Source organism: Cololabis saira, chromosome 8 (assembly GCF_033807715.1).
Source record: "Cololabis saira isolate AMF1-May2022 chromosome 8, fColSai1.1, whole genome shotgun sequence".
NCBI lineage: Eukaryota > Metazoa > Chordata > Actinopteri > Beloniformes > Belonidae > Cololabis > Cololabis saira.
This window is the reverse complement of record NC_084594.1, coordinates 25,363,495-25,384,975: the sequence shown is the minus strand read 5'-3', so window position 1 is coordinate 25,384,975 and position 21,481 is coordinate 25,363,495. Positions and strand designations below refer to the sequence as shown.

General features: G+C 37.1%; 2 protein-coding genes across 2 annotated transcripts in view; both read right to left on the bottom strand.

Annotated features, from left to right (window-relative positions):
• The window catches only part of vgll4b (vestigial-like family member 4b), a 43,602-nt gene extending 37,090 nt beyond the window's left edge, over positions 1 to 6,512 (bottom strand). The window contains exons 1-2 of the mRNA XM_061727412.1: positions 6,375 to 6,512; positions 3,301 to 3,374 (exon numbers count right to left, since the gene is read on the bottom strand). Coding sequence (XP_061583396.1) covers positions 3,301 to 3,364 — 64 coding nt within the window. The 5' untranslated portion in view covers positions 3,365 to 3,374; positions 6,375 to 6,512. The remainder of the gene's footprint in view (positions 1 to 3,300; positions 3,375 to 6,374) is intronic.
• A 5,741-nt stretch (positions 6,513 to 12,253) lies between these two features.
• Positions 12,254 to 19,606, bottom strand: tamm41 (TAM41 mitochondrial translocator assembly and maintenance homolog). Its single transcript, XM_061728558.1, has 8 exons — positions 19,238 to 19,606; positions 18,453 to 18,635; positions 18,242 to 18,334; positions 17,847 to 17,997; positions 16,919 to 17,064; positions 13,981 to 14,146; positions 13,679 to 13,741; positions 12,254 to 13,118 (listed from the first exon to the last, which is right to left on the bottom strand). The coding sequence occupies exons 1-8, from the start codon at positions 19,373 to 19,375 to the stop codon at positions 13,027 to 13,029; spliced, it is 1,032 nt and encodes a 343-aa protein (XP_061584542.1). The 5' UTR covers positions 19,376 to 19,606; the 3' UTR covers positions 12,254 to 13,026.
• Between the last annotated feature and the right edge of the window lie 1,875 nt (positions 19,607 to 21,481).

Below are 21,481 nucleotides of genomic sequence, written 5' to 3'. Positions count from 1 at the left end.
GAAGATACATTTCTTAACCATAAAAACTTTGGAAAATGTATTCCTGGTGTCACATTACATGAACAATATCTATTGTAGTAATAATGCCTGGAAAAACCACGGTGCGGTTTTGAATAGCGCTGTTCAGAGTCAGGTGCAGATTAATAGTAAGGTATTCATATCTGAAAGGCGGTTTAAGGCCATTCTGATTTAAGACTGCCAAGATCCAAAGATCACCACTGAGATGTTAAATATCCCACCAACATCTCAGGAAAGGCTCTCAATACTCAGTGAGGGGGATAAACTAAACAAACCACAGAATAGCAGGTTATTGGAGATGATTTCCATCCCAGCATGAACCCGAGTCTAAAACATCCCAATCAGTAAGCAAAGAATAATGATATTACTGTGTGCCTGAAGCTTACCAGAGCATGTTGACAAAACATATTGCTCTTTGGAAGAAATAATGACGAAATGTTACTTCACACAAGCACAAAAGCGTCCCTGGAAAAATTGTATACAATAGATGGAGTATTCTTTTTTTCTGCTTTCCTGCTTTCATTCAGAAACGTATAATGACAAATTATTATAAACTATATAAAATATATAATTTATGTAAAAGGAATCCTTATTTAAGGTATTATTTATTAAGGCACAACATTCTATGTACTTAATTCCCATTATTAATCAATGTATCTTGGATAATAGAGTGGCCCACCTTAAGGTGAGTGAAGCAGTGGAAATATCAGCTTAACACTCAATAGCCTATAAACAAATGACATTTTAACCAAACGGAGCTCGCTCTCCTGGATGGCAAGACTTCACTGAAGAGTCTGTCAGCATGACTGTCTGCATTCAGCGCTCATATTGGCCACAGTGATTATGTAACAAGAGTTTTGATGGCATTCCAGATGAGATCTAGAGACCAGAATTATGCAAGAACGATAGCTAATGGCATGCAGTCACTTTTATTTCTCCATCAGCATTAGGTTGCCAGGACAACAGGGGGGTTGACAGATTGGAGTGCTGTGACATCCCACTCAAAAGAATCTGGGACTTTGAACTAGGTCTTCTTTTCTAATTCAATAGTTTGCCTTTCATGTGTCTTGAATTTACGATTCCTCTCTCCCTCCCACGTCTGCCCTTCTAAAACATTTACAGCATGTGACACAGCATGTAGTAGCTGATCGACTAATCTAATGGCATTAGGATTAATTTGTCAGCATTAAAACATCACCTCTAATCCATTATTGTAAAAACAGCCTTAACAATTCTTAGTTAATATTAGTAACTAGAGATCAACCAATTGACCCATATTTGCTATTGTTAAACTCCTCTCGGTTGGCCTGGCTTCCTCAGACTATGGGTTGTTTTTTGTTGTTGTTGTTTATTTGTTTGTTTTTTTAAGATGTTCAAAACTAAAACAGCTCCTAAATGTATTGCTGTGCATGTAAACATCTTATGACACGTTAACTCTGGTATTGCCAACATGAAGTCTTCAATAAAGATTTACCTAATTTTAATTAAAATGAGTAGACACTGATAAAGTATTTATCTCACATATTCAAAATGATTTAAGTATTCTGGCCGTGAGTCTACAGTTTTGTTTCTTGACTTTAATTAAATTTTCCCTTTTGGAGCATGACCTAAGCATGACCTGAGATTAATGCATTGTTAATCTACAATTAATCATTTTCCATTAATACAGCATTTGAGCAAGCATCTGAAAACATTTAAACAGAGACAGAATATCCAAATGGGTTTTTATCTAAGAAAAGCTGAACAACTGTTACATGGAGAAGTGAATGATATCCTGTCAGGCTTTGGTTCCTGTTAGTTGGGGCTGTTGTGAGGGCAGGAGCCTCTCCCTTTTCTGTGGCAAGTCCTCTGGCACAGTCGTTACAAAAGGATTGTCATAAATGCAAACAGGTTATTGACTTAAGCGGCTGCTTGCCTAGTTGTCCTACCAAGTCAGGGGTACTTTGGCAGACCAGTAAGTTGGTTGATCGGCCCAGTTCCCTGACAGTGTTTGAACTTTTTTTTTCTGCACTATTGTTTAAACAGGTCAAGCACATTGTCTTTGGACAAAGAAACCATGCACAGCCCATGACAAAAAGTGACATCAGTGCAGAGGAAAAAAACAAAAACACAGCAGGGGAGCGGGGGAGCTGAGGAGGAGGGAAAGAGAACTCCCAGGGTATTTTTTAAGAAGCGCAAGGAAGCTGATGTTCAGTTCATTTAAGCTGAAGCTTTGTGGAGAAATGCTGCTGACATGGGAAACGCTGCAGATGAAACTCTTTAAATTGGCTTCAAACTGAATAAGACTTACATAGTTAGCTCTTTGTATTATATTAACAGTCTCTCAGTCTCAAGTAATTTTCTTGCATGTAAGAAGTCAAACTCAATAAAGTATAAGTCAATTTCTTACAAGAGGAGGATCTTGAAATGTGTTTCAAAATTATAGGTGTTTCAATATTAAATGGATACAACAGCAAACTTGTACATTTAGTAAATTAATATGTTTTGAAAATTTCTTCAGGATTCAAGCTAAATTACCACTAATGCTTCAAAAGATTTTAATTGTTCATGAGCACATTTGGAAAAATTATAAATGCTTTTATAACTTAAATGCATTTAACAAAAACAAAAAGCTTCACCTACTTCTAATCGTCATCTCTAAAACACTTATTTAATCTTCAGTGCCACTCTACCTGAGAGCAACAATTAGAAAATTAGAAACCAATAAATACACAAAGTTGTATGCTACAGCGTCCTCTGGACAGTGCACAGCAGTTATAGATTGCATCCTTTAAATGTTAAGTGTCCCTGCATGTTTCGCTCTGCTCTGAAGCCTGCTGACTGTACAGAAACCTGCTGAGAGGGACTGGCCACATCTATTTAATCTTGGAAAGAATGTATCTTTACAGCAATGCCAAAAGTCCTTCGAAGTGATTATGAGACAAGAAAGTAAAAGACAGAGGAAATACATGTAAGAGAAGTGAGAGGGAGGAAGAGAGGAGCAGGTATATGTGTAATCAAGGACACACAGAGAGAAGGAGATGAACAAAGACTGAGGTAGATGAGAAAAGTCAGAGATGAACCCACCAACCTGATTCCAAAGAAAGCAGGTTAACGCAGGGCAGAAACTGATCAAAGAAGCAGACCTAAAGTCAGTTGAGGGCGACTGATCTCATTTGCCTGTCTATCTGCAAGTGCAAGCACGATTGTCTAACAGCAGAAAAACAGCCCCAACATTTAGGCTTAACATAATGTTGGACTTTATGTAACACGACTCTGGTCTAGAAGCCTGAGAAAACTCACTCTCTTCCTCATTTGCATGAACAAATGATGCTGCTCTTGACAGGACATCCAGTGGAGTCTCCATACTCTGATGCCTGCGAGACAGAGAAAAGCAAATTATCAAAAATGATAGACTGTGCTGCTTTTTACACAAAAAAATAAATACATAAATATTAGATAGATGCAATGTTGCGTAGAGCTCCAAAACTCATCAGGTCTAACATGTCTCTACACTTCATCCATGAATACCTTTTTGAAGTCCAGGCCTGGACATTGAGGTCAGAAATATTATTGTTTTAACTACTTCTAGTCCATAAATGGGGCAGCACGGTGTCCTCACAGCAAGAAGGTTCCCGGTTCGACTCCCTGACCCGGTGGGGGTCTTTCTGTGTGGAGTTTGCATGTTCTCCTCATGCTTGCGTGGGTTCCCTCCGGGTACTCTGGCTTCCTCCCATAGTCCAAAAACATGCAGTAGGTTAATTTAGGTTTCGAAATTGCCCGTAGGTGTGAGTGTGCCTGGTTTTTTTGTCTCTATATGTGGCCCTGGGATAGACTGGCGACCTGTCCAGGGTGTAGGCTCCAGCAGAACCCTGTGACCCTCCAAAGGATGCAGCGGGTATAGAAAATGGATGGATGGATAGTGCATAAATACAAATGGCAACTATTCAATACAAAAAGCTTTTATCTGAGCCTAATAGATCAGACCCACATCTAGAAAGATATAGGTACCGGTACCTGCAAACAAAGTTTGCTAGCGGTATGTTTAGATTTCATGGTACTTGTAACCCACATGGAATAAAAACGTTGTCCGTAAAACAGTGTTATCCTTACAGAGAATGTCCAAAACCCTGTCTTTGTACTCTCTGATTCAGATGTAAAAATATTTTATATTTCCTACATGTAATAACGTCTATCTTTCATCAATGTTTCTTATTTATTTTGTGTTGTACTTTGCATGTACAGTTCCAGTGAAAAGTTTGGATTTTAAATTAATTTCCAATCTTTCGCTGTGAATAAGTGCTTAAGATGAATATCATGAATGTGTTAAAACACAATCACAACAAAAAAAAAGTCCTAATCATATCAAAATCATTTATGTATATCAGGAAAATACGAACACAAATGTAATCCACTCTAAAGGGTCATTTATTGTCATGATCCATTTGCATGTTGGAAAGCTGTCACTTGATCTTTAGGGTTTGTTGCTTTAATAAAACCACCACAATTACATCAAAGCATCTTTAAGGACCTGAAATCCTGAGCCTAGTCCAAAGAGAGAAAGAGAGCCAGAGAAAACAAAAATGTCATGTAGTCATTTGTAATAAACAAATAGGTAAAACCTGACATAGTTGCTATGAAATACTAATACAAATGTAGAATACAAAGGGAGACGATAAAAAAGCTTTCTACTATCACCTAAAAAAAGGCCACTTTTTTATACTGAAGTAAAGTTTTGATTGAAGGACTTTTATTATAGTAATTACTTGATAACACATGCCCTGCATAATAATCACCTCTATTAGGCAAGAGCTTGTAATATTACCAGTGACATTGTTGTACTATTCATCTGAACTATGTTTTAGTATTTTCGGGGGATTTTTCTCTCACAGTGTTGAAGGTTCCAGACTGGCTAAACTATGAAAGGTATTTGAGGATATATTTAAAAAAAAAAAAAAAAAGTCAAGGCTCCAGGGCGCTCTGCATCCCTCCTCCTGCATTGCTTACACGTGGGAATATCCATGACTATAGAGTTTTAAAGAAGTATTATCTTTCAGAAGTTTTGCTGTGACTTTAAACCAAACTTTTTCAACGACTTTATAATGGAAACAGCCAGGGGAAGGGGCAGGGGCGTCAATTGGGTATGGCAAGGTATGACAGCCGCTACACCTTGGCTTCAAGGGAAAATGTAAATGTTTGTTTTTTAAATACATTTATGGAATTACTCTGTGTCTATTTGTATTGATTATTCTATTATTTAATACATATAAAATAACTACAAATGCAAATCAGAACATGATCGATTTCACTAGTTATTACACTGCAAAAACTCAAAATCTTAACAAGAATATTTGTCTTATTTCTATTTCTAATTTTGTCTAATTTTTAGTCAAAGAAATCTCATTACATTTAAGACAAGACTCAAAAACTCAAAAAACAACAATTTTCACCTGTTTCAAGTAGATTTTCACTTAAAATAAGTAGAACATATTTTTTTGCTTGTAATGAGAAGATAAATCTTGTCCCACTGGCAGATTTTTTTTACTTATTTTAATTGAAAATTTACTTGAAACGGATGAAAATTGTCAAATAAGTTATTTTTCTGGCGATGGCTCTTGATTTAAGTGTAATGAGACTAAAAATGACTAAAAATGAGAAATTTTAACTAGAAATAAGACAAATATTCCTGGTAAGATTTTGAGTTTTTGCAGTGAGCAAGACTGCATTTGAAAAAGTTCCAATTTTCTTGACCACACAGATAAGCTACATAGCAGACTTCTGTGATGAGTATTTGCTGGACGTGTTGATTGATACTGTAGTTAAGTTCTGTGACTCGTAACCTTGCCATACCTTAGCTTTGACTGAATTGACGCCACTGGGAAGGGGGGTGGACGCGTCTGCGGCCCCAACAGTGGCAAGTGTGACTGCCTTTCAGCAGCAACAGTACTTTGACCGGAGGGACTCAGTGCGTCCTTAAAGGCTGATTTATGGTTCCGCGTACACTACGCCGTACCCAACGGCGTAGGCTCTGCGTCGATTTAACGCGGAACCATAAATCAGGCTTAACAGCGGTCCTTTGAGATGTAGCACATCCAGGGGGGAATACACGCAGCTGACAGCGAGGAGGACGCGCACATGATTTGTAATAAGTAAGAAAAAGATATGTCTTTAGCCCAATGGGCTTTTCACATGAGAAAGTTTGGGGAATGTTACCGGGATTTCCTTATTTCGTGAATGAAATGTTAACTCAACCTTCTCGTGCGAGAAGGCGGACGCTATTTCAGCCGTATTATCTAATAACTTCTCTTCAAGCTGAAACTCTCCTCCAATGAACAAACACACACAAACTTCGTGTTCAACAGCACATAATAACCTACCTCCTTCGAAAGCGCCACTTTGGGAAAGTTCCAGTACAATATCCGCGTGAGAAAATGTCAATTACCGCAAATATTTACTCCCACGCTGGTGAAAAACAAAACAAATTCCGCGGCGAAAACCCCGTCCTGAACGAGGAAACAACAGTGGCTGAGCTGACTGGACCAAGTTGGTTGTAAACGAGGAGGAGGAGGAGGAAGAGGGAGGGAGGGATGGAGGGAGGGAGGGAGCAGGAATGCCTGGAATGATGGAATTCAGTTCCTAGCAGGTGGTGAAGGAGCAGCGCGTTGATTGGTGGAGGACCGAGGCGCTGACATCAGCATATATTATGATGAGAGCACCGCGTCACATGCTCTTAAAGCATGAATTATGGCTCTGCGTTAAATCGACGCAGAGCCTACGCCGTAGGGTACGGAGTAAGCTCTGCGTTGGTGTAACGCGGAACCATAAATCAGCCTTAAGGGTTGTGTTGCTGCTGTCAGGAGGCAAACTGGAGGTGATGAAACAGGCAGCAGATGACTGCAACCAGAGGTGTCAAAAGTATTCACATTAATTACTCAGGTAGAAGTATACAGTAGATACTAGAGTTTAAAAATACTCCTGTAGAAGTTGGAGTATCAACTCAAGTTTTTACTCAAGTACAAGTATAAAAGTACTGGTTTCAAAACTACTTAAAGTATAAAAGTAAAAGTAATGTAAGGGGGAAAAAGCCATTAAGGACAAAAGCCATTGAAAATGAATGCATCTTAGTATAATGCAAATATATTAAAGAACCATATATGTGTACTATTGAGCATTAACATGTGTTTCAGAGAGCAGAAGATATGATGACTAGTTGCCTATAAGTATTGTAATGGTGCAACAAGTCAGACTTCAGAGGCATGTTATCATTTATCCTAACCTTTATTGGAATGTACATCCAAGTTTAGTTGCAGGAATCTGAGGGCAACAGATGTAAGAACAAAACTGGAGCATGAATGGAGCAATTTAACTGGATAGTTTTTTTTTTAAAGGCCAAAATGAAATAGAGTAACAGGGCTGTTTTTAAAATGTAAGGAGTAAAAACTACAGATAATTGCGTGAAAATGTAAGGAGTAAAAGTAAAAAGTCGTCTGAAAAATAATTACTCCAGTGAAGTATAGATAACCAAAATTTCTACTTAAGTAAGGTAACAAAGTATTTGTACTTTGTTACTTGACACCTCTGACTGCAACTTAATGCCATGACGTCACTTATGCCAAATAGAATTCAGAAAATGAACAAACAATCCAAATTCTAAAGTTTAAACTTGCACATTTAACTTGCTTCCAGATTTTTTTTAAGTTTTCCTCAGACATCCATTCATATCAGACACGACACTCAAAGGACTTTCACCTTCCTCTATGCCGCTGTTCTGACAATTTCTGCTGCTTTGCTACCTAATGGTTTTCTACCTTTGTAGAGCTACAATTTTACTGTGTTTTACTCCCTAAACCACGTCATTTTCCCCCCCAATTGGTCCTTGTCACTTGCCAGGCCGTTATTGTAAATAAGAACGTTATTAATGACCTGCCTATATAAATAAAGGCGAAATACTAATAAATAAAGCCTTAGAATTGTTGCTTTTTTCTCTTTATTGTATAATGTTCACAAAGTATAATGCAATTCATGTCATGGGTAGTGTATTTTGAAGGATCAAATACTCAACATCCCATATTATCAATTTTACATCGTGCAAGAAAAGATTGGCGTGGCAATCAAACTTTGAAAATCCACTGTGCGCATGCGCAGAACCACAAAGTAGCATTTTCTGGCAGGTAGCAAAGATTGGCAGAACACCGGGCTTCACACAATTAACGCACTTTAAAATACAGAGGACCATCCCTATATGGAACAATTTACCTACATCACTAAAATCAATATCTTCACTGGCTTTGTTCAAAAAACACTTGAAAAATTCATTCTTAAGATCAGAAACACTTCAGGAGTTGCTAAATTGTACTTTTTTCATGCAATTATCCTACATCTGCTTAATTTTTCCTATCTTTCAAGAATTCAGTATTGTTTTTCTTTTTCATGCTAAATTGTCTTTTTTTTTGTTTTATATTATGTATTTCTATATTGTGTTTTTGCTTTGAAGTCAGCTGCTACAACTGCTGCTGTTACTGCTGTTGTTTATGTTTGTTTTATAAAGGGCAGGCATTTTCATAAAGCCTTTTTGGCTTCCACCTCTCCTTCACAATGCTTCATTTGACCATTGTTTTTACTGTTCTGTTTTATGTGCAAATAAACTAAACTAAACTAAACATAGCTTATAATTTTCTTCCCCATCCTGCCCCACTTTCTTTCCTCAATTGACTATTAACAGTTCATTTGTCTTTGGAAGTCGGAACTTTTGAGTTACAACTAGGAAGTTTCAACTGTAAGACGCTCTGAAGTTGTAATTCCAGCACTGAAAGCCATAGAACCCTTGCCCACTCTGATTTCAGAATCCAGTGTGGTTGCAACTTACATCAACATAGCGACCTCTCAATTTTTTTAAAAGTAACAGTTCTGGCTTATTCTGCTTGTGGAGAGCGAGTGGTGGGGACAGCAAGCGTTTTACCAAATATGTTGTGTAATAAATAGGTTAAGTAAAAACACCACCACTCGGGGACTCCCGCAGAGAATATTAAAACACAAGGCTCATTTGCAAATATGAAAGCAGTTCTCTAATTGATCAAGGACCAGTTCATATTAGAGACCTTTTGGAGCCTTACATCCCCAACAGGTCCCTCAGATCAAGGTCTGCTTGTTGTGAAGCGAACAGGGCTGAAAAACTAAAGGTGACGGAGCCTTTGCAGCAGTGGCTCCCTCGCTCTGGAACTCCCTCCCTCGCAGCCTGAGATCTGTAGACTCTTGCTTTTGCCTAATTCTATTTGTTTTAATGTTTTATATTTCCTGTGTTTTTCTTTCTTTTATTGTGGAGCACTTTTGTGATTTTAAGCTTGAAAGGTGCTACATAAATAACATTTGACTTACTTTACAATAATTCAACTAGAAATTGTACACAAAGGAGATGATTGTGGGTTTTATGAGGAGCAAGAGTGTGTCAAAAACAATTTCCACCATGGGAGAAGAAGTACAGGTGGTGTTGCAGTACAAATACCTTGCTTTTCCTCTGGGCAACAAACTAGAGTGACGCAACGCTGTGGCAGTTTACAAGATGGAAGAAGTTTAGGTTCTTCTGTGTTTGTAGTAAAGGATGGAGAGTGAAATCTTATCTGCAGACATCTGTTAGTCACAGCATCAGAGCCAGTGACTTGTGTGAAAAATGAAAAAGAAGTGATAAAGAAAGTTGGCTCTGTTCTGGAGCTTCAAGAGATGATTGAGCAAAGAAGGACATGCCATAAAATGAAAAACACAATGGACAACAGTGAGCATCCCTGTCCCAAAATTTCGCTCAAGTTTCACTCAAATAGAAACCGAAGTAATATTGAACATATACAAATAGAGATAAATGGTAGAGCTATCGAGAGGGTAGAATTTATAAAATGTTTGGGAATATATGTGGATTCATTTTTAAACTTTAGGAAACATATTGATGAACTATTAAAGAAATTATCTAAATCTGTCGGCTTATTTTATAGGCTGAGACATTTTCTTCCTCTTGAAGCTCTCTGTACCGGTCTCTATTTGAGCGTCGTTTAAATTATTGTAATGTTTTATGGAGTAATACATATCCAAGTTACGTTGACAAATTACAGATCTGACAAAAGAAAGTGATCCGAGTTATATCAGGGAGCAAATGTAATGCTCCCTCTGATCCTCTTTTTTATGTATACAAGCTTCTGAAAGTTACTGAGTGTAACATTTTCCACAATGCCTGTGTAATGTACAATGTAGTGTTTAGACTCAATGACAGACTCTGTCATCTCATCCCCATTTATGCTCCCACTCATGAACACACCACAAGGGGAAAACAACTTTTAAAGGGAAAGAAAAGGAAACTGAAATGTATAAGTTTCAGTGTAATCTGCAAAGGTCCAAAAATTTGGAATGAGATTGATAGTGCTATAAAAAAGTCTGGATCTCTCTGAATTTTTAAAAAGAGACTAAAAAAAAATTGTTATTAAATTATGTCTCTTATTAAATTGTTTATGTACCAATACCTGATATATTATTTTTATAAGAATATCTTTGTATCTAGGAAATCTGAGGAGGTCTCAGGGTTTTATTGTGTGTTTTTTTCTTTTTTAGGTTACAAGGTTATATGTATATGTATTATATGTGTAATTTATAGTTGTTTTGCTGTGTGACTGGGCCCCTATTCATAAACTACGGTTAGCTTCTGGGGAGTCCCATTACAAACCAATTGATTGATTATTATCTGTATTTGTGTTTTTTAATTATTTGTAAATAAACTCTAAACTAAACTAAAACAGTAAGTTAACAACAATGCTTGCAGTCAGGATTTTTCAGCTCCACTGCAAAATAAGATTATTCCTGCCCACAGCTATAACTATCCCTAATGTCTATCTAAAATATGGATAATCAAAATTGTAGCAACATCTAATTTCCCTTCAGGGATTAATAAAGTATTGTTGAGTTGAATTGAAATTAAAAGAATATTAAATCCTCCACAGGCCTACATGCAGTATTTGTTTTGTTGTTTTAAAAAAAATAAGAGGCCATGTTGCCACGTTCTTTTTTTTATAAGCTAAATATCACATACAGCATTGTTAAGAATTGTTGGCGTTACCCTTTGCTACCAGTAGCAGGGGCTTGTCCGGTGTTTGGAAAAAAATCCATTCCCCGATTTTCCATCCGGAGCATGTCATTTCAAGTTCCAAGTTCCATAATCCTTAGATGGAAGAAGTTTGGGACGACCAGAACTCTTCCTAGACCCGGCCGTCCAGACTGAGCAATCGTGGGAGAAGAGCCTTGGTGAGAGAGGTAAAGAAGAACCCAAAGTTCGGCTGAGCTCCAGAGATGCAGTAGAGAGATGGGAGAAAGTTACACAAGGTCAACTATCACTGCAGCCCTCCATCACTCAGGTCGGGACTTTATGGAGCGGCCCAACAGAAGCCTTTCCTCAGTGCAAGACGTGTGAAAGCCTGCATACTGTAGTTTGCCAAAAAACACATGAATGACTCACAGGCTATGAGAAATAAGATTCTCTGGTCTGATGAGACCACAATTGAACTTTTTGGCATTCATTCTAAGCAATATGTGTGGAGAAAAGCAGGCACTGCTCATCACCGGCCCAATACAATCCCAACAGTGAAACATGGTGGTGGCAGCATCATGCTATGGGGGTGTTTTTCAGCTGCAGGGACAAGACGACTGGTTGAAATAGAAGGAAAAATGAATGCGGCCAAGTAAAGAGATATCCTGGCAGAAAACCTCTTCCAGAGTGCTCAGGACCTCAGACTGGGCCGAAGCTTCACCTTCCAATAAGACAATGACCCTAAGCAGCTAAAATAACAAAGGAGTGAATTTGGAACAACTCTGGGACCATTCTTGGCTGGCCCAGCCAGAACCCTGGCCTAAACCTAATTGAGCATCACTGGAGATATTTGACTGTCCACCAACATTCACCATCCAACCTGACAGAACTGGAGAGGATCTGCTAGGATACTGGCAGAGGATCCCCAAATCCAGGTGTGTAAAACTTGTTGCATCATTCCCAAGAAGACTCATGACTGTACTCACTCAAACGGGTGTTTCTACTCAACACTGAGCAAAGGGTCTGAATACTTATGACCATGTGATATTTCAGTTCAAAATGTAAAACAACCCTCTGTATTCAGACCAAGAGCCACAACGCTATCAACAACTACCTCAACATTTAAACTAACATGTTATTTTTGTATCGTTTATGTAACTTATACAATATTAAAAACAAACCATCCAGCAGAGATTTTGCAGTTATAATAAAAAGTTTATTCAACCCCCTTTTTTTGTGGAAACCAAACAAACAACATATTTTGATGAACGAGAAAATGCATCCTCTCAGCAATAAAGAATGAAATATGAAAAGTAAAGAAAATATAACCTTTTACATCTCTGCCGAGCGTGACCAGAGATGCTGCATTTGTAGGATCCGAAACATGACAGTCAAGTATATTTTTGGGGTACAACAGGTTAATCTGAATTCAAAATGCCTGACCCTGAAACGCTGAAAATGGCTGTTAAGGGTCAATATGGGGTTTTATAGTTAAAATGAGGTTGGGATTGGGAGACTTAACATCCAGGTGTAAAGAACCCTTGATGTTAATGGTGCATCACCACAAAGATCGGAAAACAATAACCTGCGGAAGGATCTCCTGACCTGCTTGAAAAACAGACATCTAACTCACCAATTTCTTCACTTAACTTGAGGTAAATGTTTCAAGCTGTGTTTATAGACATTTTGCTCGAGAAATATTCCCCAGGCCTTTCATGTGACCCACTCAGCAGTAAGCCACTGCAGTCCTCAACCATAGTCAGTCTGACTCCAATGTCACCTTGTGCTAGGAAATTATTGAGTTTAATGAGACAAGGCAGATGCAAACAATTCACATGGTGCCTTATATTCATAGATTGTCCTCGTTACAGTTTTGTCAGTTTTTTTTTTTCTTAAAAAGGATGGGTGAGGGATGGTCAAACTAACAGTAATGAGAACAGACAGGTTGCTAGTAAAAAAACACAAGATCAGGACATCTGTGAGACGGATGGCTTCCTCCTCCAGCCCTTCCACATCTTCATCAGCTTTTTGGAGCTATAGGACACAGACTTCCTTAAGCCTGAGGAGACACAGACACAAGAACACATATCTTCATTAAGGCACTTGCTGATACACAGAAGTAAAAAAACAAACAAACAAAAAAAAAAAAATGGGCCAACAAAAGGGTAATTTAAGAATTGTCCAATATTATTTCATCATCCATCCTTGGGCGCTTTTAGCTGTGTAGTCTGGATGTATTATGGTGTTGGGGGACCCATGACCTTCGGCTGAGACTTCATTACAGTGTTGCATTAAGTTTTGCTTCTTCATGGTCTCAACACTTTGCCTTGCACAGAGGAAGCTGCTCGGAGATGGTTTTAGCATTTTTATTTTCACACCCTCATCTATAATGTTCTTTCTTAGCTCCACAGAAAACTCTCCTTTGGTCACTCTGGTCCATGTTCTACATGAAGGTAGTAATACCACCACACTGGTCAATTTTAAATGGGCTTAATCACTGATAAAAATAGCGACAACATCTGTAATACCACTCTGAAGCAAATAAATGTGGCTACCAAAATATCGTACTAATCCTTTGAGTCATTTCAAGCTCTAGAAACACAAATGAACTATTCTTACCAGCTGTAGCAATCCCTTTGATGGCCTGTGTTACACTGGAGGACTTCACAATAGATGAGATTCCTGAAAAAGAGGAATAATACACACAATAGCTCATCACGCTGCAAAGTGATTGTATGGTTGCTCTCTATGAGCTGAACCTTGCCAATAGTGATTAATTCACTATTTACCATTCTGAGAAAACAGGACTTATAATAAACCTTAGAACCCGTTGTTTAATTTCATCATCAATTTCTCCTTTTCACCTCCACATGTGTCATTGCATCATGTCACAAGAGCAGATGATCAGCTTCCTACTGTACCCTGTTGCACGACGGCTCCGCAGTCGGGGTCTTGAGCCACTTGTAGCAGGATCTCTTCCACGTCCCGGTTTTTCCCGGGAGGATCGACTAGCTTGGTGATCCTTTGCTGAAGAGTTCGGGGCAACGCCATCAGCTGGATAAACTGGCCTTCAGGGCTTTTGTCAACCTGCAGGGGTGTTAAAGACAAAAAAAAAAGTGAACAGATACATGCAGCACTATGAACACACTGATAATCCTCATCTGAAAGTGTTGCATAAATGTGTAGCTGACAGCAAGGATATTGAAATAATATATGCAACTTTTACACATAAGTGTGGGTGCATATCATAGCGCTCTGGATTAAATAGACTCTTATGGTACTTATTTTATCATATACATATTTAAATATAGGGCTGGGCGACATGGACCAAAAGATATATTCTAGCTGAATGACGATCCTTGATATATATCGATATTTTTTCTGTGCCATAATTGGGGTTTCCCCCAAAGCATCATAGCATAGCATCTCTGTTAGCTGACTTTTTTTTTCTGTCTTTTTTAATACAAAGCCTCGTGCCAAATGTCACATAGGTTCCTTTATTAACAGAGGTCTGCACAATATCAAAATGTATAAAACAAATGAAATAAAAATAAACTGCCTGCATATATAGAATAAAAATGCTTCTTGAATAAAATAAAACAAATATCCCTTTCCTGCATAACAATTAAATTAAAATACACTGTGAAATTAATACAATGTAGACAGTAACAGGCAGACTTTTCCACTGAGGTCAACAGTTGTGCAAATGACAAAACATTTGTGCAAATCTCAAATAAAACAGTCAAGTCGATTTTTCACAAAATAAGCTATATCAAAATCATAAAAAAAAAAAAAAAAAAAAATTTTTTTTTTTTTTAATAATCTATATAGACGATATTGTCTCGTACCATATCGCGTTTGAAAATATATCTATATATATTAAAATCTCGATATATCGCCCAGCCCTATTTAAATAGTTATTAAAAGGATCTATTCATGTCCCGGGATTGTAAAGTGAAGAAAGCAGATCAACACTCCTGTGACGTGCAAACCAATACACATCCTAAAAAAAGCATAATGTCATCATGGGTTCACTTATGTTTGTTGGTGACTTTGATGTTTCCCAATCATAAATGACTTCTGTGAAAGCTTTTAAGAGTTCCGTAAAAGCTGAAACATGCATCTGCCTCTCCTTTTTGGGTGTGAACACATGGCACCTAAAAAAAGTGTGGCATTTCTGTTGCACAATTATCTTGTAACTGTTGGGTTATACTGTACCCTGCATATTTTAGTGAGGGACAAACCTGAAAAACCCAAATTAAAAAGATGGTTAGCTGACTAAGATCAACTGTTTCTAAATAAATAGGAACCATCCACAGAAATCCAAACCGGTGTGAAGCTGCTGATATGTGGGGCTGCACCCACAACCATACTTGACAGATGTGGATCTTACAGCGGGAGATCTTCACTGCTGTTAATGGCTAAAAAACCTTAACCACACATCTAGGATCTATATCTCCTTCCTATTCAAGCCCACAGGACAAAACATATGTTTAAGAAAAAAATGTAAGTTTGCAAATGACACAACATTGGTGGGACCAATCACTGGAGAAGATGAGTCTGATACAGACAGGAAGTTCAGCTCAGAGCAATTTGGCTCTAAATGATCCGTTCATCATTGACTTCCAGAGAAACAGGATGTTCACCTGCAATTGATCATAATTGGAGGGACAGTCTGCGGTTTTAGATTCTTGGGCCATCATATATGTACACAGACAATACAAAGACTCAATTTCCTGAGAACTCTACACAGAAAAAAAGTCCAAACAACTACTTTTGTCCTTCTACTGCTGTGACATTGAACATGTCCTCACTCGTGGCATCCTGATATTATATCAGCTCTACCACGGATAAAAGGCACTGCAGAAAGTTGTAGTCTCCACTATCCACAAATTAAAAAAAAAAAAAAGATCAACAAGCGGCCTACTTGTGACGACAGGAAATATATGCAACATTCGTGTGACTCCGCTCATCAGCTGTTTGAATGTTTGTCCTCAGGTAAATGTCACAGGTCCATGAAAGCAAATGTCACAGGTCCATGAAAGCACATGTCACAAGATTCAAAAAGAGGTTTCTTATCCAAATCCATCAGCACACTGAACTCCGCTGTGGTGCAAATACTATTCATGATTAATGATTTATGTAATTTATGCTAAAATGTTTAGTGTTACATATTCATTTAGAACTCAAATTCATTATTTTTACTCTTTCTTAACCTTCTTAAGTTTTCTGTTTATATCAGAGTCTTCAAGCATGAACAGTTTGATGCAACAACTAACGCCTAGTCTAACCAAGTCATTAATAGTGAGCAAAAGTTACAGAGAGCACACCTAAAAAATATTAAAAAATACAACTAAATTGACAGAATCATGCACTTGTCTCAGTTCCATTTCTCATCAAATGCTTGACACATAATTATATAAAACACTCACATAAACAACACATGTGATCAGTGATCCTAAGTGTTTCTCCTGTCTGCTTATTAAACATTATATTCCAGAGCAGCGTGGTGCCTCAGGAGATGAGTATCTCCTTCATTTAAGAAGCAGTGCTGACTATAGCCGCAAAAGAATGAAACATTGATTAGTTGTTTAAGGAACTAAGTATTTTATGACAGTATTTTTTAAGATTAGACCTTTTAAGGTGGATAACTACACAATGTAAAAAAAAAAAAAAAAAAGGAGTGTATGCAAGCCACTCATAAGTGGACCGTTGAAATTATGGTAATGCAAGGTGCTATAAAGTGTTTTTTTGTTTGTTTTTTTAACCGCAGGCAGCACATTCCCCCCCACCCCGAAGTACACTGTGAAATAGTACACATAACAGTGTGCTCGTGTTTGTCTGTGTGCAACGTTATACCTCGAGCTTTCCTTGTTGTGGTTTGTAGACCACTTGTGGACATTCTCGTAGGAGATTGTTGTAAAGAATCCGGAAGTGCTCAATGTTGTCATTAACGAGATTGGCCACCTTGGATTTGTCCTCCCCGATCACCATCCTAAAATCCCCTTCAAAATCACAGACACAATAGTTTTCGTCAGAGGACAAAGTCCGAAGGTGAGGCGAGCGAACAGTGAGCGACACGTATATGCCAAAGCTATAACGCGTTGAGATATTACCAACTCTGTGTAAAAACAAAATTAAAAATTGAATAAATAAATCAGACCTTGGTGTTATCTTGTTAGCCCATTCCTAACAAGTATTCAGCAGTGCATTATATATTGAAATCAAAAACAACAACAAAAAATTGTATTTAACAGTTTCTATTATTATACAGTTTATTATTATTATTATTATTATTATTATTATTATTATTATAAATAATATATATATTTTGCAGTTTAAAACTGAACTCAGTTCATGTATCAAATATGACGCATCCGGCATTATAGAGTTAACATGAAAATCACTGGCTTTCAGTCCCTCAGATGACTTTTACCCATATTTGTGTGTGTAAATAATAGTTCCTTAATTATGGAACCAGCTGCTCCTGCATGTTGGGTGGCCTTTGACAATGCTTGATTTGAAATCCTTTCTTAAAACACATTTCATTACTTTTTTTTTATTCCATAAAATAGTTTGTTTCTTCTTATTATTATTCTTATTGCCTTCTTAATTGATTTTTTTTTTAAATATTCCTTTTTTAATTTCCTTTTATTGATATTTTACTGCCTTACTTTTCATTACTATGTTCAATGTACAGCACTTTGGCCAATAGCGGTCGACACGTCTTTTTAAACGAACTTGACTGATACAAGTTCTGGTTCATATAGCTTTAGAAGTTACTCACCAGCATAAGAAAGAGCAGCAATCTGCAGGAAGAGGTCTTCCTCAGTGAAGCTCTCTGGCAGCATGAGGAAAGAGGCTGTCACGGCACTCTTCATGTTGGACACCAGAGCACCACGGAGCTTTCCATTTTCACTCTGCGCCAGCATTTTCACCTGCACAGGAGCACATACAGCCTATTATGAGCACACATTTGTGAAACACACTTCAGAAAAGCCTGAAAAGTTTAAGGTGAGCAAGTATTTATTCATCTAAGCAGTCAAGTGGAGAAGAAAGGGGCAAGACTTTCTAAAAAAAAAAGGCTGTGATATAGATATTTCTTTCTAAAATAATTGTATTTAAAGTTGGAAGATGACATTGAAAAGCTTTGAAAAAAAAAACACTGATAAGGACACTGACCGGCTTATGAAGGCGTCCAGCAACATACAAAGTTTTCCAGTGCATCAGGTCATCAATCAAAGACTCTGTGCTAATCACACCGTATTTGATTACCTGAGAAGATAAAAAAAATATGTAATTAATAGTGCAACATGTCGGTTTTATATTAAGTATATTGACCTCTCATTCAGTAATAATTTACAAGACATATTGTAAAAATGGTGTGATTTACCTTTCCATCCACTGGCACCAGTGTGTTATAGTATACTGAGGCTCCATGGTTATTTTGTATAGAGCTGATCTTTGTGGGACCCAGTAGCTTGAGGATGGAGTAGTGTCTGCGATTCTGCAGTAGATTCATGGTGTGCCACGTCACTGGGTCGTCTACCGCGAACACGAAGTCCAGCATGTTCTTCTGTATTGAAGTATTGACAGTTAAAAACAATTTGAGAACGTCACATTTTATTACACAATAAAAGAGGATTTCAAATTGTAGCTTGAAGGTAGTGAATTCATAGTTTGATACTGTCATTTATAAAATTTCATTGTAATGATACTTTGATGATGTGATTACATTACATTACATTACACATTGTCATTGTGCGTAAGTACAACAACATTTCTGTGAAAGAACATGACAATCAGCAGCTATGCAAATAAGAATAAGAATAAAAATACTGTAAAATGTAAAAAAAACAAAAACAAAAAAATAATAAATAAAAATAGTCAGTTGTAATCTGACTGATGATAGATTATGGGACCAAAAGTGTGACAAAAAGCTTTTTAACATAGGAGAAAAGGGTTCATTTATATAAAAAATATTTAAACTATTTTATAATAAATATACTATTTATAATTTATAATATTTAAACTATTTTATTATGACACAAAGTCTATCTTATTATAAGATGCACACCCATGTTTATTCTGTGTGGCGAGTTGTTTTCCACCATGTGTATTTAATGTCACTCTGAGCTGTAGGTGAGTGTTGGATGTCACAAGTGTATAAGTTCTTACCTCCATTTGACCTTGGCTGGTCCCATGCTGTTTAAAAACTCCAGAACCGTAAGCAAAAGCTAAACTGATGTCTTGTGGAAATTGAGACAATATTCTCCTGTAGATCACGCCGGTGTTGTGCAAAGCTGGAAGAGTCATTTTTGAAGCAGCTCATGCACCTTTCAAGATAATACACCAGATACTTCAGCGCTACGATAACCGACTAAATAAGATATAACATAAAGCGTCGATCGGGTTAAGTAATAGATACATTTCAGACGGAGCAGTTCGGCACTGTTACACACAACAAAAACGACTATACATGGTCAAAAGTATAGGTTATTTCATGCTGCAGGTCAGTTTAAACAAGTCAGCCGTCGTCGACTGAAATATGCGTCACAGATTCCTCCCCGGGTCTACGTGATGATGATGGGAAATGTAGTTTAAAGGCTGATTTATGCTTCCGCGTTACACCAACGCAGAGCCTACGGCGTAGGGTACGCCGTACCCCGCGGCGTAACATCTGCGTCGATTTAAGCAGACCCATAATTCAGGTTTGAGAGGGCAGGGACGACGTACTTTCATATGTTCAAAACTGATTAAAAGCAGAAACGTCTATATTTGTCGTTATATTGTCTTAAATGGTGAATTCTTCTGTACATTGGTGTATGTTATCGTGTGGGAAATATCTGAATAAAGTCTGAATGGACTCTGTTCTTAGCCAGCAGAGGGCGTTTTTGTCAAGTTTAGTTTGGGAGAAATGATGTAATGAATGTATTAATGTTTATGATCCCCACTACATTATTTCCACGCTAATCTTTAATATTATCCTGAAAAATAATGTTGTTTTTAAGTTATACCACAAATAGACACCACAGACTCCTTTGAGTTCATTAGCCAAGCCAAATGCACACAGGTCCTTATTCTTTAGTTGTTTTGTTATAAAGAAGAAGAAGAATTCAAATAACCCCATATACCACTTATGTGGAAGACAAAAATCAAAGAGACAGTTCCTGTAGTGCAATATAATTTAACAGAATCCCACAACAAAGTAGATAATTCTAAAGAACATAGTAATAATAAGAATACAAATAATTATCCTAGTCAAGACATGATTTTTTTAGACTTATTGAAAGAAAATATGTTTTGACAGTAGGCTATGTGTAATATCTAAGCCCTCATCTTTCTTTTTCTTTCTTTCTTTCTTTCTTTCTTTCTTTCTTTCTTTCTTTCTTTCTTTCTTTCTTTCTTTCTTTCTTTCTTTCTTTCTTTCTTTCTTTCTTTCTTTCTTCTCTTATGTGTTTGAGTTCATATTTTATTTTTCTACATACGGTCTTTTGTACAAATATGAGCTCTGGTTTATTTAGGTTATGTCTAATATCCATATTTAAATGAAATATATATTTAAAAAAAGCATGAACACATAAATGTCTTCATTAGCAGAGGATGATGCACTGTGGTTTTTCTGTTATTTTGTGATGCAGGTCACAGCTGGACGTGAGTGGTCCATGCTCAAATTTGAATTTTGCAAGTACCCTCATAGACTTCCATTGATACAAAAGACCCATAGGCTTTATTATTATTAAGTGTCAATCTCCATGAAAAACAACACTTTTTTCCTTATTCTTTATGGCATTTTATGGTCTATGTTAGTAATACATTTGGTAAATTAGATTCAATTAATGAATTTCAAAATGTTTCTTTTGACATGGACATGATTTGGGAGTAGAGTCATCAGTATTTCCGTGCAAATTTCCCCGCTGTGGGACTAATAAAGGATTATCTTATCTTATCTTATCTTATTTAGTAAGCTGCATTGAAGTTTTCTGTATCCATACGTCCTCAAATAAAGGCCTATGTCTTTTTTAATTTTTTAATTTTTTTATTTATTCAGCTGATATGTGTACTGGACCTCTAATAGATGCAGTATAATCTTTCATGGGTATGATTTTTCACCTTCTTATGCAATGCCCTAATTGTGTTGCTTCTAAGTGAAATCTGGAGCAGTGTATATAACAATTTGTTCAACATTGTGTAACCTGTTCAGCCATAACTTTATGACCAGTGACAGGTGAGTAGACAGTGCTAATCTGCACTGAAATGTTCTGCTGTATAAACCTCCATCTGTTCATATAAATTATATTATGTCACTTGTACATTTTGGGAAAAATCCTTGAGTCATCTCCCGTGCTGTTTTTGATGATCATTTCAGTTGAAGTTATCAGTCAGATATATTATAAATATCTCATCACTTTAATTGACAAC

Bases quoted from the DNA above. Each gene is read 5' to 3' on its own strand.
- tamm41 (XM_061728558.1), bottom strand. From the start codon at position 19,375: ATGACTCTTCCAGCTTTGCACAACACCGGCGTGATCTACAGGAGAATA. The intron at 18,636-19,237 runs GTAAGAACTTAT...ACTTCAATACAG, and splicing joins CCAGCCAAGGTCAAATGGAG to AAGAACATGCTGGACTTCGT. The intron at 13,742-13,980 runs GTACAGTAGGAA...CCTCTTTTTCAG, and splicing joins CGGAGCCGTCGTGCAACAGG to GAATCTCATCTATTGTGAAG.